The 18,192-nt window shown below is 39.6% G+C and overlaps 1 protein-coding gene across 1 annotated transcript in view; it reads right to left on the bottom strand.

Annotated features, from left to right (window-relative positions):
• LOC110590097 (zinc finger protein 567) overlaps positions 1–17,973 on the bottom strand; it is a 156,349-nt gene extending 138,376 nt beyond the window's left edge. Inside the window, 4 exon segments of the mRNA XM_021700812.2 lie at positions 14,223–14,296; positions 16,488–16,592; positions 17,355–17,416; positions 17,962–17,973. Coding sequence (XP_021556487.2) covers positions 14,223–14,231 — 9 coding nt within the window. The 5' untranslated portion in view covers positions 14,232–14,296; positions 16,488–16,592; positions 17,355–17,416; positions 17,962–17,973.
• Between the last annotated feature and the right edge of the window lie 219 nt (positions 17,974–18,192).

Below are 18,192 nucleotides of genomic sequence, written 5' to 3'. Positions count from 1 at the left end.
TACGAAAGAAATTGAAAATGACACAGAGAAATGGAAGAACAAATATTGTTAAAATGTCTATGCTGCCCAAAGCAATCTACACATTTAATGCAATTCCTATGAAAATACCACCAGCATTTTTCAAATAGGTAGAACAAACAATCCTAAAATTTGTATGGAACCACAAAACACCCTGAATAGCCAAAACAATCTTGAAAAACAAAAAGCTGGAGGCATCACAATTCCAGATTTCAAGTTATATTACAAAGCTGTGGTCATCAAGACAGTCTGGTACTGGCACAAAAAGAGATGAATAGATCAATGGAACAGAATAGAGAACCCCGAAATGGACCCACACTATATGGTAACTAATCTTTGACAAAGCAGGAAAGATTAATGGAAAAAAGACAGTCTCTTCAACAAATGGTGTTAGGAAAACTGGACAGCAACATGTAAAAGAATGAAACTCGATCACTTTTATACACCATACACAAAAATAAATTCAAAATGGATTAAAGACCTAAATATGAGACAGGAAACCATCAAAATCTTAGTGGAGAAACAGGCAGAAACCTCTTCGACATCGGCCATAGCAACCTTACTAGACAAGTCTCTAGAGGCAAGGGAAACAAAAGCAAAAATGAACTATTGGGATTTCATCAAGGTAAAAAGCTGCACAGTGAAGGAAACAATCAACAAAACTAAAAGGTAGCCTATAGAATGGGACTTCTCCCATTTGCAAACGGCATATCTGATAAAGGGTTAGTATCCAAAAATCTATAAAGAACTTATCAAACTCAACACCCCAAAAATAAATAATCCAGTTAAGAAACAGGCAGAAGAGGGGCACCTGGGTGGCTCAGTCATTAAGCGTCTGCCTTCGGCTCAGGTCATGATCCCACGGTCCTGGGATTGAGCCCCACATCGGGCTCCCTGCTCCGCGGGAAGCCTGCTTCTCCCTCTCCCAATCCCCCTGCTTGTGTTCCCTCTCTCGCTGTGTCTCTCTCTGTCAAATAAATAAATAAAAATCTTAAAAAAAAAAGAAAGAAATAGGCAGAAGATACGAAGAGACATTTTTCCAAAGAAGACATCCAGATGGCTAATAGACACATGAAAAGATGTTCAACATCACTCATCATCAGAGAAATACAAATCAAAACCACGATGAGATACCACCTCACACCTATCAGAATGGCCAAAATTAGCAACACATTAAACAACAGATGTTGGCAAGGATGCGGAGAAAGGGGAACCCTCCTACACAGTTGGTGGGAATGCAAACTGGTAGCAGCCACTCTGGAAAACAGTATGGAAGTTCCTCAAAAAGTTAAAAATAGAACTACCCTACAACCCAGCAATTTGCACTGCTAGGTATTTGCCCAGGGATACAAATATACTGATTCAAAGGGGTACATGCACCCTGATATTTATAGCAGCATTATCAACAATAGCCAAATTATGGAAAGAGCCCAAACGTGCGTCCATCAACTGATGAATGGGTAAAGAAGATGTGGTATGTGTATCTGTATGGAATACTACTCAGCCATCAAAAAGAATAATATCTTGCCATTTGCAATGACATGGATGGAGCTAGAGTGTATTATGCTAAGTGAAATAAGTCAGTCAGAGAAAGATAAATACTGTATGATTTCACTCATGTGGAATTTAAGAAACAAAATAGATGAACATAGGGGAAGGGAAAAAAAAAAGAGGGAGGTGAACCATAAGAGTCTTAATGATAGAGAACAAACTGAGGGTTGCCGGAGGGGAAGTGGGTGGGAGATGGGCTAAATGGGTGATGGGTATTAAGGACGACACATGTTGTGATGAGCACTGGTTATATGTAAGTGATGAGTCACTGAATTCTACTCCTGAAACCAGTATTACACTATATGTTAACTAGTAAGAATTAGTTAAAGGGATGCCTGGGTGGCTCAGATGGTTAAGCATCTACCTTCGGCTCAGGTCATGATCCCAGGGTCCTGGGATCGAGCCCCGCATCAGGCTCTGTGCTCAGCAGGGAGCCTGCTTCTCCCTCTCCCTCTGCCTGCCTGTCTGCCTACTTGTGATCTCTCTCTCTCTGTCAAATAAATAAATAAAATCTTTAAAAAAAAAAAAGAATTAGTTAAAAACTTAAAACAAAACAAGTTATGCATTTGGAAAACAAACAGCAAAATGGTAGCCCTATATCCATACACCTCTAACTGTATTAAATATAAATGGACTACACACTCCAATAAAATGGCCAGGATTATTAGACTGCATGAAAAAGCAAGACTCATATAATTCTGTCTGTAAGAGAAATATTTTAAATACCATAGACACAAATACGCTGAAAATGGAAATGGATGGAAAATTATACACAACCACTAGACATGGGAAAGTTGAGGAGTGTTACTACTACAGACAAAGGGGGCATTTTATAATGATAAAAGAGAAAATACACCAGAATAACAATTACAAATGTATATGTACTTAAATAAGAAAAGTTTCAAAGTACACTAGGCAAATACTGACAAAAGTAACATGAGACTTAAAAAAGTCCAAAACCATGGTTGATGTTAATGTTTGTCAGTAAATGAAAGAACTAGACCAAAGGGGGGGGAAAATCTGGACAGATTCAGAATCTCTAAAGAATACTGACAACAACCTAACTCATTTCATATTTGTGGAGCACTACTTTATTTATTTATTTATTTATATTTATTTATATTTTTAAAAGATTTTATTTGTCAGAGAGAGAGTGAGCACAAGCAGGGAGAGCAGCAGGCAGAGCAGGCAGAGCAGGCAGAGCAGGCAGAGGGAGAAGCAGACTCCCTGCTGAGCAAGGAGTCCAATGTGGGACTCGATCCCAGGACGCTGGGATCATGACCTGAGCAGAAGGCAGACGCTTAACCAACTGAGCCACCTAGACGACCCTTAAAGATTTTATTTTTAAGTAATCTCTAATCTCTGTACCAACCTGGGGTTCAAACTCACAACCCTGAGATCAAGAGTCACATGCTCCATTAACTAAGCCAGCCAGGTACCCCTTACAGTACCGCTTTTTTTTTTTTTTCAAGATTTTATTTATTCATCTGAGAATGAGAGAGAGAACACGAGAGGAGAGAGGGTCAGAAGTAGAAGCAGACTCCCCGCTGAGCAGGGAGCCCGATGCGGGACTCGATCCTGGGACTCCAGGGTCATGACCTGAGCCGAAGGCAGTCACTTAACCAACTGAGCCACCCAGGTGCCCCTACAGTACCACTTTTTTTTTTTTTTTCAAGATTTTATTTATTTATTTGACAGAGACAGAGATAGCGAGAGCAGGAACACAAGCCCCGGGAGTGGGAGAGGGAGAGCAGGCTTCCTGCCGAGGAGGGAACCCGATGTGGGACTCGATCCCAGGACCCTGGGATCATGACCTGAGCCGAAGGCAGACGCTTAACGACTGAGCCACCAGGCGCCCCCTACAGTACCACTTTTAATAATCTCCCAACACATCTGTTTTTCTTTTTTAAATATTTAATTTATTTATTTGAGAGAGAAAGCACATGTGTGAGCATGCAAGTAGGGGTAGGGTCAAAGGGAGAGAATCCTCAAGCAGACTCCCCGCTGAGCACCAAGCCCAATGCAGGGCTCAATCTCACAACCCATGAGATCATGACCTGAGCTGAAACCAAGAGCTGGACGATTAACCGACTGAGTCACCCAAGCACCCCTAAGTAGACTGTTTTATAGAGATTGTTAAGTTGATTCTAAAATTTACTGGAAATGTACAACACCTAGCATGTCTGAGTAAGTTTGAAAAAGACAGTGTTGGAAGATTCACATTATCTGATTTTGTGACCTCATTGACTAATCAAGACTGTGTACACTGGTGAAAGGGTAAGTATACAAATCAATAAAACAGACTATGGAAACACTCCTATACATATGGATAACTGTCAACAGAGGCTCCAGGATAATTCAGTAGAGAAAGGATGTCTTTTCACAGACAACTCTGGAAAAACTGAATATTCATTAAAAAAATTTAATAAAGGAACCTCAACTCTTACGGCATACAAAAGAATTAAGCTGTAATAGATAATTCACTTAAAAAAAGAAAGTCTAAACTCATAATACTCATATAGTAAGCAAAAAAACAAAATATGCACAGCCTGGAGTGTGCAAAGAGTTTTGGAATAGGACACAAAAAACAAGCAACATAAAATTTGAAAACCTAATGAACTGGATTTTGTCAAAATTAAAAACTTCAGCTCTGAAAGAGACCTTTAAGAAAATAAAAAATCAAATCACAGACTGGGAAAAGATAATTCACAGTACTTTTATCTGACAAAAGACTTATATCTAGAATATATAAAGAACTCATACAACACAAAAAGAAAACAACGAATGCATTAAAAATTGGAAAAAGCTCTGAACAAGTTCAGAAGATATCTAAATGTCAAGCAAAAAATGCTCAGCACTTATATCAGGGAAATGAAAACTAAAATAGTGAAATACCATTACACACTCTCTAGGATAATTAAAATTAAAAAGTGACCATACCAAGTGTTGGTGAGGATATGGAGCTACTCTAACTCTTATACATTGTTGGTGGGAATGTAGAATGGTACTACTCTCCATAAATCTGGCAGTTTCTTATAAAGTTAAACATATATTTTTCATACAACCCACTGATTCCACACCTAGGCATTTACCCCAAAGAAATGAAAATACAGTTCACGCAAGCATCATCTGTAATAGTCAGAAAGTAGGGGAAAAAATGTCTTGGGGCACCTGGGTGGCTCAGTTGGTTAAGCATCTGCCTTCAGCTCAGGTCATGATTTCTGGGTCCAGAGATTGAGCCCCATGTCGGGCTCCCTGCTCAGTGGGGAGTCTGCTTCTCCCTCTCCTTCTGCTCCTTCCCCACATTCATGCATGCTCTCTCCCTCTCAAATAAATAAAATCTTTTTAAAAAAAGTCTATCAAAACATGAGTAAACAAATTATAGTATATTTATATACTTGAGTACCACTTAACAATACAAAGAATGTTCATGTACACAACATGAATAAACTTCAAAAACATTGAGTTACACAAACCAATCTCTCCAAAAGCACATATTCTATTATCCCATTTATGTGAAATTCTAGAAGAGGCAAAACTAGTTTATAGCAACAGAAGCAGATATATGATTACTGAAGGCCAGGAGTGGCAGTAGAGCTACTGGTTGTATGGGGGCAGAGAAGGGAACTTTTTGGGGTAACAGATAATTTTGTAATCTTGACTGTTGTGATTATATAGACCTATATTCTTTTCAAAGTTCATGAACTCTATACTTAAATGAGTGCTTTTATTATATATAAATTATACCTCAATGAAGTTGATTAAAAAATGAGAGTGGCTTTGGGGTTCTGCTTCAAGAATGGCAGCATATCTCTTATTTGACTGTTACTGTAGATAACAAGTATAAATTCCAGATTAAAAATATATATTTAAAAAACTATCTGAAGGCACTGCAAAGAGACCCAAACAGATAGAAACTGGAGGGGAGGGTTTACATTTGGAAGAACAGAAGAGCAAGGGGAGAATTGCCAATTTATACTACCTGTAGCCTGAGGGAAAGTACCAAGTAGAGACCGTGTGTGGCAAATAAAATTGAGGTGGAAACCCATGGTCTTACTAGCTTGAAGAACCAAAAGACAGAGTTTAGGGTAACAGCAGCAGCTGGAAGGGAAGCAGGGAAATCCCACAGAAATGAAAGCCAGAAGGGAGCCCCAAGAGTTTGAATAAACTTTATTCATACCTTTGGCTAATACCCAAATTAGGCATGGGTGGGCCCAAAGCCAAGCACCCTGGTTAAACATAAAGGAAATAAAGCAGGGATTCAAGCTGCCACCAATCAGAGAGTCTGAGATTTGAGTTGAACCAAATTAACTGTCCAATAAGCAAATCAGTATTCCACACTACCATTTCCATAGACATTAACTGCTATAGGAAATTCTCTTCTACCATAAACAGCTAAAAGACTATAAAGATATATTAAACATCTATTTTCAAGTACTGCAGAGCTGACAGGACAAAATGGTGATCCTGCAAGAAGGGAAACAAAGTAAGCTCTATAACTGCCCCAGCCTACCACCTAAAAACAGTTTCTAGGTCAGGAACCTGGAGAGGATACACAAACAGAGCCCAGCAGGCTCCCTGAGTTGCAGAAACAGAGATCAGAGTTTGGAGGGTCCAAGATAGCTAGAACTGCCAGGCAAAATAATCAGGAGTAGGGAGTAGCAGAGACACACACAACACACCCCAAGACCACTCCAGACATCTGCAGAGTGATTCCCTTGAATCTATGACTGAACACTGATCTGCAAATACATGGAAGTAAAACTCTGTGGAGCTGGGGAAGGAAAAAGAGGAAAGTAATACGGTGAACAATTCCCAGAGCTCAAACAGGCCTGAGAACAGTTTGTATTCCCACCAGTCAGAATAGAGACAGCTGATAATATACAAGCTTTGAGCAGAGCAGGGGTTGTCAAGGTTTCTGTGTAAGGGCCAGACAGTAAATATTTTAGGCTTGTGGGCCATATGGTCTCTGTTACAACCACTCTGGTTGTAGTGCAAAAGCAATCACAGACAACATGTAAAAAAAAAAAAAAAAATTGAGTCTAGCTACATTCCAATATGATTTTATTCACAAAAACAGGCAGCAGGCTGGATTTGGCTATGAACTCTAAGTTGCTAACCTTAGTAATGGGGCTAAACTAGCCCTAGACCAAATGCTGCTCTACACTAACAAAAGCTTAAGCCTCAAAAGGGTCAAAATGATCTGAAGTAACTTACTCTTTAAAGGAACATAACAAAATACAGCCTTCAGCAATTTGAAAATTCAAGTAAAAAAATTCCAGGCATGTGAAGAAGCAGAAAAATAGGACCTATATTTAGAAGGAAGAAAAAAACAAAACAAAACAAACCAGAAATAACAGGTGATGGATTTAGCAAATAAGGATGTTAAAGCAGATATTGGGAACATGATCCATAAGCTCAAGAATATAGAGGAAAAGATGAATATGATGAGAGAAAATGAAGATATAAAAAAGGATAAAAAAAAACTTCTAGAGAAGAAAAGTAGATAATATGAAAAAATCAATGGATGGGAATAACAACAGACTAGACACTGAAGAAGTAAAGAGCAGTAAACTTGAAGAGAAAGCAACATAAGCTATCCAAATGCTTTGGCAACTGGCTGCGTTCCAGTAAAACTTTATTTACAAAACCAGGTGGCATGACTGATTTAGTCCTCAGGCAATAGTTTGCCAATCTTTGGCCTAGGATAACCACTAAAAAAATAAAACAAAGAAGTACTTGTAATATGTGAATAACAGAGGAAAAAATGGAATCATAAAAAAATTTCTCAATCCAAAAGAAAGTAAGAATAGAAAAAAAGGAACAGTAAAATAACAATTGGGGAAAAAAGGAAAAAATGGCAACATGGTGTATTTAAACCCAACTTACTAATAATTACATTAAATGAAAATGGACTAAAAACTGCAATAAAAAAGTAGAGAGTATCAGACTGGAGAAAAAAGTAAGAACAAACTATATAGTCCAAAAGAAGCTCCTTATAGGGGTGCCTGGGTGGCTCAGTTGGTTAAGCATCCAACTCTTGGTTTCAGCTCAGGTCATGATCTCAGGGTGGAGAGATCGAGGCCCACATCAGGCTCTGCACTCAGCACTGACTCTGCTTGTCCCTCTCCCTCAGCTCCTTCCTCTGCTTCTCCCCCTGGTTGCGCATGCATGCGCGCACACACACACTCTCTCTCTCTCAAATAAATAAATAAAATCTTTAAAAAAAAAAAGCTCACTATAAATATGAAAACATAGGAAGGTTAAAGTAAAAAGGATGGAGGGGCACCTGGGTGGCTCAGTTGGTTGAGTGTTCAACTCTTGGTTTTGGCTCAGATCATGATCTGGAATTGAGCTCCCCATCAGACTCCATGCTCAGTGGAGAGTCTGCTTGAGGATTCTCTCCCTCTGCCCTTCTCCCTGCTCACACTCTCTCTCTTTCTAAAATAAGTAAATCTTTTTTTTTTTTTTTAAAGGATGGAAAACATGTAACACTCTGTAACTACTAATCATAAGAAAGCCAAAATGGCTATAATATCAAACAACATAGATTTCAGAACAAAGAATATTATTAGGGATTAAATAAGGCATTTCATAATAATAGAGTGGGTCAATTCATGAGAGAATGTAACGATTCTAAATGTGAATGCCCCTAAAAACAGAACTTCAAAATACATTAAGTAAAAACTGATAGAATAGAAAAGGAAAAATAGACAAAACCAAAATTATAACTGAAGATTTCAACTTTCCTCTCAGTCACTGCTATAACAAATAGACTGAAATCAATAAGGATACAGAAGTCTTTACCATCACAATCAACCAATTTGACCTGATTATTTAGAGCATACTTTACCTAATAACACCAGAATATTCTATACATGTGCACATGGAAAAGTCATCTACTTAAACTATATCTGTGCCACAAAAAAAGTCTCCATAAATTTAAGATCTCCATAAATTTAAGATCAAATAGAAATATGTTCCCTGATTGAAAAGAATTAAAGTAGAAATCAATAATAGAAAACTATCTGGAAAATCCCCACAGATTTTGGAAATTAAATACATTTCTTCTAAACCAATAGGTTGAAAAAGAACTCACAGGAAATTAGAAAATATTTTCAACTGAATCAAAATAAAAATATAACATGTCCAAATTTCTTGAAGACTACTTAAACAGTGCTTAGAGGGAAATTTATAGTATTAAATGCTTCTATTAGAAAAAAAGTAAGGTCTCATATCAATAATATAAGCTTCCATCTGCAAAACCAGAACATGATTTAATAAAGTACTGGAAAAAAAAAAAAAAAGGAAACAAAAAAGATAAGAAAAGAAGTAAAGAAAGAGGAAACAAAAACAATGGAGTAAACCAATGAAACCAAAAGCTGGTACTTTGAAACAATCAATGAAATTGGTAAACCTCTAGCCAACTGACCTAGTAAAAGAATAAGACACAAATTACCAATAACATAAACGAAAGAGGGGCATTGCTACAGATTGCACAAACATCAAAAGGATAAAAAGTATATTTTAGACAACTCTGTCAATAAATTTGATAAATTCCTTGAAAATTACAAACTACAGAAGTTCACAGAAGGGAAAAAACCCAATAACCTGAATATTCCTAATTCTACTAAAGAAACTGAGCTGCTAGTTAAGCACCTATCCACAAAATAATCTCCAGGTTAAGATGGCTTCACTGCTGAATTCTAACAAACATTTTACGAAGAAGTAATACCAGGGCGCCTGGGTGGCTCAGTTGGTTAAGCGTCTGCCTTTGGCTCAGGTCATGATCCCAGGGTCCTAGGATTGAGCCCCACATCGGGCTCCCTGCTCAGCAGGAAGCCTGCTTCTCCCTCTTCCACTCCCCCTGCTTGTGTTCCCTCTCTCGCTGTGTCTCTGTCAAATAAACAAATAAATAAATAAAAAAAGAAGTAATACCAATTTACACAAATTCTTTCAGAAAATAAGAGAAGAGAATACTTCCCAACTTATTTTATAAAAATTACCCTGATATTGGGGTGCCTGGGTGGCTCAGTTGGCTGAGCAGCTGACTCTTGATTTTGGCTCAGGTCAGGATCTCAGGGTCATGAGACTGAGCCCAGCGTTCAGCTCAGTGGGGAGCAGCTTGAGAGTCTCTCTTTCCCTTGCCCTCTGCCCCTCCCCCCACTCACACGCATGCACACTTCTCTCTTTCTCAAATAAATAAATCTTAAAAAAAAAAAATACCCTGATACCAAAACTAAACAAAGGTATTACAAGAAAAATCAAACCAAATTCTTATGAACCATAAACAAAAGAACCCTTAACAACGTATTAGCAGGGGCGCCTGGGTGGCTCAGTTGGTTAAGCAACTGCCTTTGGCTCAGGTCATGATCCTGGAGTCCCGGGATCGAGTCCCGCATCGGACTCCCTGCTCAGCGGGGAGTCTGCTTCTCCCTCTGATCCTCCCCCTCTCATGCTCTCTGTCTCCCATTCTCTCTCTCAGATAAATAAAAAATCTTTAAAAAAAAAACAACAAAAAAACCAACGTATTAGCAAATTCATTAAGCAGTATATAAAAAAAATATATCATTACAAAGTGGCATTTATCCTAGAGCTACTTAGCTGGCTAAACATATCAAAATCAATATAATTCACTGTGTTAATAGAAAAAAGAGAAAATTCGGGCGCCTGGGTGGCTCAGTTGGTTAAGCGACTGCCTTCGGCTCAGGTCATGATCCTGGAGTCCCAGGATCGAGTCCTGCATCGGGCTCCCTGCTCAGCAGGGAGTATGCTTCTCCCTCTGACCTTCCTCCTTCTCATGCTCTCTGTCTCTCATTCTCTCTCTCTCAAATAAATAAAATCTTTAAAAAAAAAAAAAAGAAAAAAGAGAAAATTCATATAATGGGGAATAACCAATAGATTCAGAAAAACTTTTGAAAAAATTCAATACCTTCTCATTATAAAAACTATCAGCAAACTAGAACTTTTTTACATGATAAATCTATGCAAAACCTGTAGCTAATATCATACTTAATAGTAAAACACTGAATCCCTTTCCCCTAAGTCAGGAATAAGGTAAAAATGTCTGTTCTCACCACTTTTAATCAATACTGTACTGAAGGTTCTAGACAATGTAGTAAATAAATAGATTGAAAAGCAAGATGGTATGGTGAGCGCTGTGAATTGTGTAAGACTGATGAATCACAGACCTGTACCTCTGAAACAAATAATACATTATATGTTAAAAAAAAAAAAAGATAGCAGGGAGGGAAAAATGAAGGGGGGGAAATCGGAGGGGGAGATGAACCATGAGAGACTATGGACTCTGAGAAACAAACGGAGGGCTCTAGAGGGGAGGGGGGTGGGGGGATGGGTTAGCCTGGTGATGGGTATTAAAGAGGGCACGTATTGAATGGAGCACTGGGTGTTATACGCAAACAATGAATCATGGAACACTATATCAAAAACTAATGATGTAATGTATGGTGATTAACATAACATAATAAAATAAAATTAAAAAAAGAAAAGCAAGATGGAAAACAGTCATTATTCACATATGACATGACTGTCTATGTAGAAAATCCTAAATAATATAAAAAAATTACTAGAACTAATAAGTGACTAAAAAGATTGTAGGTCAATATACAAAAACCAATTGCATTTTCATATATTAGCAGTAAACAGTGAGAATTTGACATAAAAATGAATAGCATTTACATAAAAAAAATACTCAGGGATCAATATATCAAAACATATACAAGAAGGTAAACTGAAAACAACAAAGCATTACTGAGAGAATTTAACGATCTAAATAAAAAGAGATGTACATGAATTGGAAAATCGTATTATTGGGGCGCCTGATGGCTCAGTTGGTTAAGTGACTGCCTTTGGCTCAGGTCATGATCCTGGAGTCCCTGGATCGAGTCCCGCATCGGGCTCCCTGCTTGGCGGGGAGTCTGCTTCTCCCTCTGACTCTCCGCCCCCCATGGGCTCTCTCTCTCTCTCAAATAAATAAAATCTTTAAAAAAAAAAAAAAAAGAAAGAAAATCGTATTATTATTAATGATGACTATTCTTGAATTTAAACTGTTAACAAGCATTTTAACATCTTCCACCCTAACAGGCTGTCTTTACACATTCTTCTAATGTGCTTTAGGTCTGATGCTATAAAAAGTATAAGAGAACAGTTGTTTTTTTTTTTTCTTATAGATTTTATTTATTTATTTGACAGAGAGACAGCGAGAGAGGAAACACAAGCAGGGGGAGTGGGAGAGGGAGAAGCAGGCTTCCTGCCGAGCAGGGAGCCCGATGCGGGGCTCGATCCCAGGACCCTGGGATCATGACCTGAGCCGAAGGCAGATGCTTAACGACTGAGCCACCCAGGCGCCCCAAGAGAACAGTTATTGATCAATGTTTTAAGTTTCTGTTTGGGATGATGACAACCTTCTGGAAATACATAATGGTGCTGGTTACACAACACTGTGAATGTACTTAATGGGACTAAACTTAAAACTTAAAAATGGCTAAAATGGTGAAATTTTATATTATATTATGTATATTTTACCACACCCACACCCACACATACACACAGTTAAACAGAAAAGCACAGAAACACAAAGATCCAAACGTGAGCACTGGGGTGAGCACTTGGAGGACTAGAAAAGGAGCAAAGGTGTTAAATGGGAAAACAAGTGACCACGGGATGCAAGAGGCACTCAAAATAAAGATATCAGTGGGGATGAAGGAACTGTGTTATAAGGAATAATATTTACCACTAAATTATGCAGTGGAAGAGAGACATTTATTTAACTCAAGCTAGCTGTATTAGTAGGTGGGTATGGGACTGGGGCCAAAAGCAGACTGAAAACAAAACAAGAAAGAATAGGATGGGCAGGAGATAATGAGATAAATCTTGGCCATATGCCTGAAGTATCTGTGGAACATGCAGGTGGTGATATTTAGTTGGAGATTGGATATGGTTCTGACAGAGTTTCAGGTTTAAAATTATGTGAGCTTCATTAGACTAGTGGTAGATTGTGAATAGGAACAGGAGACTAAAAAGAAGAGAACCAATAAAAATCTGGAGGACACTAGTATTTAAGACGTCCAGATACAAAGATGAATTTTCTTTTTTTTTTTAAGATTTTATTTATTTATTTAGAGAGCATGCACATGTGAGCGGGGTGGGGGAGGGAGGCATAGGGGGAGAGGGAGAGAGAGAATCCCAAGGAGACTCGGACAAGGGGCTCAGTCCCATAACACTGAGATCATGCTCTAGGCCGAAACCAAGAGTCGAATGCTTAACCGACTGAGCTACCCAGGTGCCCCTAAAGATGAATTTTCTGAAAGAACCAAGAGAGAGTAACGACTTTGAAACCAAGAACAGAATATTTCAAGAGTTAAACTTGTAATTCAGTATGGTGATCTAAGCATATACATTTACTTCTCCTGCATCCAAATATAAAAGGATAAGATATTTATTTTTATTTTTTATTTTTCTTTTAAAGATTTATTTATTTGACAGAGAGAGAGATAGTGAGAGCAAGAACACAAGCAGGGGAAGTGGGAGAGAAAGAAGAAGGCTTCCTGTCGAGCAGGGAGGCCGATGCGGGGCTCGATCCCAGGACCCTGGGATCATGACCCGAACCGAAGACAGACGCTTAACGACTGAGCCACCAGGCTCCCCATTATAAGAAATTTAAACATAGGAACACCATTAGCATAATGGGGGAGTGTTATTGGCAAGCCACAGATTTTTAGGAATTGTTAGCAGCTATGAGCAAAACTGAAGGATCAGACAGGAGAAAAGTAAGATTCTCAGCATAGCTCTATTCTCAAAGCCTCAAGACAAGACTCCTTGCCACTTATTAATAACAATATATCAATTCCATCTCCCTCTTGACTGTTTTTATTTAAACAAGACAAGTTCATGCAGTAATATGTTCTCATTTGAGGAAACGCTTTTTTTAAGTTTTTTTTTTTTTTTTTTAAGATTTTATTTATTTATTTATTTATTTATTTATTTATTTTTTTAGATTTTATTTATTTATTTGAGAGCGAGAATGAGAGAGAGAGAGAGAGAGCATGGGGGGGGTCAGAGGGAGAAGCAGACTCCCCGCCGAGCAGGGAGCCCGATGCGGGACTCGATCCCGGGACTCCAGGATCATGACCCGAGCCGAAGGCAGTCGTTTAACCAACTGAGCCACCCAGGCGCCCCAAGATTTTATTTATTTTTTAGAGAGTGAGCGAGAGAGAAACAGCATGAGAGGGGAGAGGGTCAGAGGGAGAAGCAGGCTCCCCGCTGAGCGGAGAGCCCGATGTGGGACTCGATCCCAGGACCCTGGGATCATGACCTGAGCCGAAGGCAGACGCTTAACCATCTGAGCCACCCAGGCGCCCAGGAAACGCTTTTTTTGTCCCAACTCTGCCTCTGGGAGAAGAAAGATGTTCAACGATATACCCACTTAATGTGTGAACACTGGTTAAAATTAGAAGGAGCATTTGTGGAAGGAAAAGACTTATCTGGCCAATATGGGAAGAAATGAGGACCACTTCTCTGTAGGGGATGATAGGCAGGAGGATTTAGTGCAAGAAAGACAAATGCTCAAATATCCATTAAAAAAAAAAAAAAAAAAGATGATTTTGGAAAGGAAAGAGAAATCATCACCTCACCTGAGCCATGGTTTTGAGATCTGCAAGAGGTGACCAGTCTTCCTTTGGGTTCCTCTTTGGAAAAGAGGCAGTTCCTATGAAGGCAAAGCTGAGATGAAATGAAGCCACATGACACTATACATGCCTTACAGCTCTCTTGTGACTTAGGACTCAATTGAAATTGCCTCCGTTTCCCTTACTTTGGCCCTTGACCACTCTGCACATTCCACATCATTTATGGGGGGAGAATGAGCTAGACAGATCTTATTTTATCCCCAAATGCAGAGATACAGGCTCTTGGGCAACAGGTTAGATTTTGGGCAAGTCCCCCTTCTTTCTAGCACCATCTTTTCTCTCTTAGTAGCCTACCTCCAAGCTGCTCTCCATAAGGCTCTACCATTTATACTATCACCAACGATATATGAGAATACCTGTCACCCCCCACCCTGACAAATGCGGATATAAACTTCTAGATGCTTGCCTATCCAATAGGTAGAAATTGTAGTTCTAGCTTTTATTTTTCTTTTCTTTTTTTTTTTAAAGATTTTATTTATTTATTTGACAGAGAGAGAGACAGCGAGAGAGGGAACACAAGCAGGGGGAGTGGGAAAGGGAGAAGCAGGCTTCCCGCTGAACAGGAAGCCCGATGCGGGGCTCAATCCCAAGACCCTGAGATCATGACCTGAGCCAAAGGCAGTCGCTTAACCAACTGAGCCACCCAGGCGCCCCTATTTTTTTTATTAAAATAAGCTTCTTTCCATAAGTTTAAAAAACATCCTTAGTTTCTCATGTGAATGGTCTCTTATAATTCTTTCATTTCTCTATCATATTTTTATTTTCTAGATTGGTTATTAGATCTTTTTAAAAGGAAGGAAATATTGTATTCTTTTTTTAAAAAATATTTTTATTTATTTATTTGATAGAGCACAAGCAGGGGGAGCAGCAGGCAGAGGGAGAGGGAGAAGCAGGCTCTGCAGGAAGCCCGATGTGTGAGCCCAGGACCCTGGGATCACAACCTGAGCCGAAGGCAGACCCTTAACCAACTGAGCAACCCAGGCGCCCCGGAAATATTGCATTCACTTAAAATAATTTTTTATAGTTTCTCAATTGTCTTTGTTTTTCCCATGCAAAAATAACTTATAACAGATTATTTACCATCTGGTTTAGTACCGTTAGGTGTTCAATAACATTATTTCCTCCCTTCATCAAAACTGACATCATGTACTTTATTTCCTTTATATATCTGAGTAGATTTGGAGTTTATATTTAGTTTCACTAATCTATTCATTTAATTGTCTGGATGACTCTTCAGTTACTACAGTTTTCAAACATATTTTAGTATCAGGTTTGGGCTACTTCCCCCTTCATTATTTTCTTTCAGAATTTTTGGCTTGTTCATATTCTCCTAAGAATTTTAGAAAGTTCAAAAATTTAACTGAAATTTTAATGGAACTGCACGATGTTAGGGAGTTTTAACACTTTATTACTTTGTGTCTTCGTGTTCTTTTATTCAAGTCTGACTTTTTGAGTCCCTTAGGAACACTCTTTTTTCACAGATTACAAAATCCTTTGTATCTCATATTTTTGATGGCCACTGGCCATTTTCCATAGTTTTCTGACATATATATACATACATATAAGCACACATAGAAAGCCTATTGATTTGTCAATGTTTTTTCCAACAAACCTGAGTTTTCTAATTGTTGTTATTGTTTTTAACAGCATGGTAACTTAGAAATTTTTCTCTCAGTCTCAGCAGACATCCCAAAGCTGGTGAGCAAAACAAGCTTCTAAGTGTCCCTAATTCTAAAATAAAATCTTGTAAAAAACGTAAGGTTTGCTATCATTAATTTAACCCCAACTTTGAGAGGCTGAGAGAAGGAAATGTCTAGGAGAGTAAAAATCGTTTTAGGGCATAGTTTTCCAGGGGAAGAAAACAAGGGGCCCCTCAGAGGCTGATGCCACTGGAAACCAAAGTGGTGAGAGAATTTTGGGGGAAATGTACATATTTCCAGGATTTGAGAGGGCAAAGTGACTGAGAGGGCTAATTCTCACCTGAGCTCTAGATGGCAACCCATGGATGGAGCCTGCCTGGGTTGACTTGGATCCTCTTGTCCAAGAGGACTCACTGGAGAGACAACAAGACCCACCAGAGCAGGTGGACTACTGCATGCTCAGAGAAAACACTGAGGAGACAGCTAGAGAAGTGGCTGCACCCATGAGAAGGGAAGTGTATCTGGAAGTTCCCAGCAGTGGGTTCTCTCAGAAGGTTAAGAGATGACTTACACTAAATTATAACGGTACCAATTATGTTAGTCTCTTCTCGTCCCTGACTTCTGACTTGTCTCCTGTTTTCCAGCTCCCAATCCATTCCAGCTAGAGACTACCCACCTAGAGGGGATAAGGAGGAGACAAAATAGAGGTTGAGGAATTAAAGAAGAAACTGATCATGTACTCTTTTCCCCGGCAGGCTTCCAGCAGGAGGGAGAGTTTTTACTTTTAAAACAAGTTCGAAGTATTGATTTCTATAGAGACTCTTATTTAAATAGCTATTAGATGATGAGACTAATCTTATATTTGAATGTTCAACAGATTCAGTCTTCAGAATGACTGAAGAAATTACTGAATCTGTCTAGGAATGCATCCAGCAGCAGGGAAATAAAGAGATTCACCCAAATAGAAACTTTGAGTGGCAATTATGGGAGAAATTTTTTATGTGTGTCTTCCTAAATGGTGTTCTACTCATTTGAACATACAAGTTATTAGTCAGTGTGGGGTTTCCCAATATACAATCCTACCATCTGAAAATTATTTTTATTTTACTTCCTTTTCTCCATAAAAAAAAAAAATCTCTATTTCACTTGTCTAATTGCCACAGGGTCAAATTTTACAAGCGTTTAAAAAGGCCAATATTCAGATAACCTAAATACATATTTAACTGGTCATGCATCCAATTTCTCAAGCGCTCCAACTCAGTCACACAATAAACAATATTCATGAATTACCGCGGACTGTGCACACAAAACACTTTAAAAATTAGACAAAGACACAATTATATCACCCACGACACAATCACAATCCCATAACACACGTCATGCTAATCTCACAGAGCCTATAACAGACTTCCATACAAAGTAGCAAAATTTTACTCACAAACCCTTTACTGTCGTTTCTCCAAAGTCGCATGCAGTCTCAAACACGAATCGACTCGTAACCTATTTTAAAAATTAGACACACACGGAGACCTTATCACTTTCACAAACAACCGGTTCCACAACGTCACCCGGAGTAACACATGCCCAAACTACACAACGACAGCCACAAAAAGCTACACGAACTGAACGCCCGTGTGTGCCAGGCCGCACTCCTAGACTTGGAGTTTCCTTACGGGGGAGAAAAAAACAGACAAAATTCCTGCCCTCCCCATCCTCACACCAGCCCCGGGCTTCCAGTTCCCTTTTCAGCGCTGTCCAGCCTGGACTACCAGTTGCCTCTACGGCGCTCCCCGGCCCGGGCTCCCTATTCCCTCCTCGGCGTTCCTCGGCCCTGGATCCTGGTTCCTTCTTTTACTTAGGTTCTCGCTTCCCTCCTCGCTCTCTGTAGGGCCCAGACTCTCGCCTTCCTCCCCGGCCTTCTTGGCCCAGGTTCCCTCTTCCTTCCTCGCTTTTCCCAGCCCAGGTTCCCGCCTCCCTCCTCGGCATTCCCCACAGGTCCCGCCATCACCCGCCTCCTCCGCCTCCCTAAGACCCACCAGCCTCACCTTCGACCACTGGCCAGCCGTCTGCGCCTGCGTACTCCCGCGCGGGCTGTACCTCCCAAGTGTCTCCGCGGCTCGGTGTTTCAGGCCGTGGTCTCCGCGCGCGCGCGCGCGCCTTCTCGACATACGGGCTTTTCCGCCCTTGAACTACATTTCCCACAGCCCCTGTGCAGCTTTTGGAAAAGAACTTTGATTCCTGGGTTCTCTCTGGTTATCGCCTGAAACCCTGAAAGT

This window comes from Neomonachus schauinslandi, chromosome 16 (assembly GCF_002201575.2).
Source record: "Neomonachus schauinslandi chromosome 16, ASM220157v2, whole genome shotgun sequence".
In the NCBI taxonomy this organism is placed as follows: Eukaryota; Metazoa; Chordata; class Mammalia; order Carnivora; family Phocidae; genus Neomonachus; species Neomonachus schauinslandi.
Note: the sequence above shows the minus strand (reverse complement) of the source record. Positions and strands in the feature narration are given on the sequence as shown.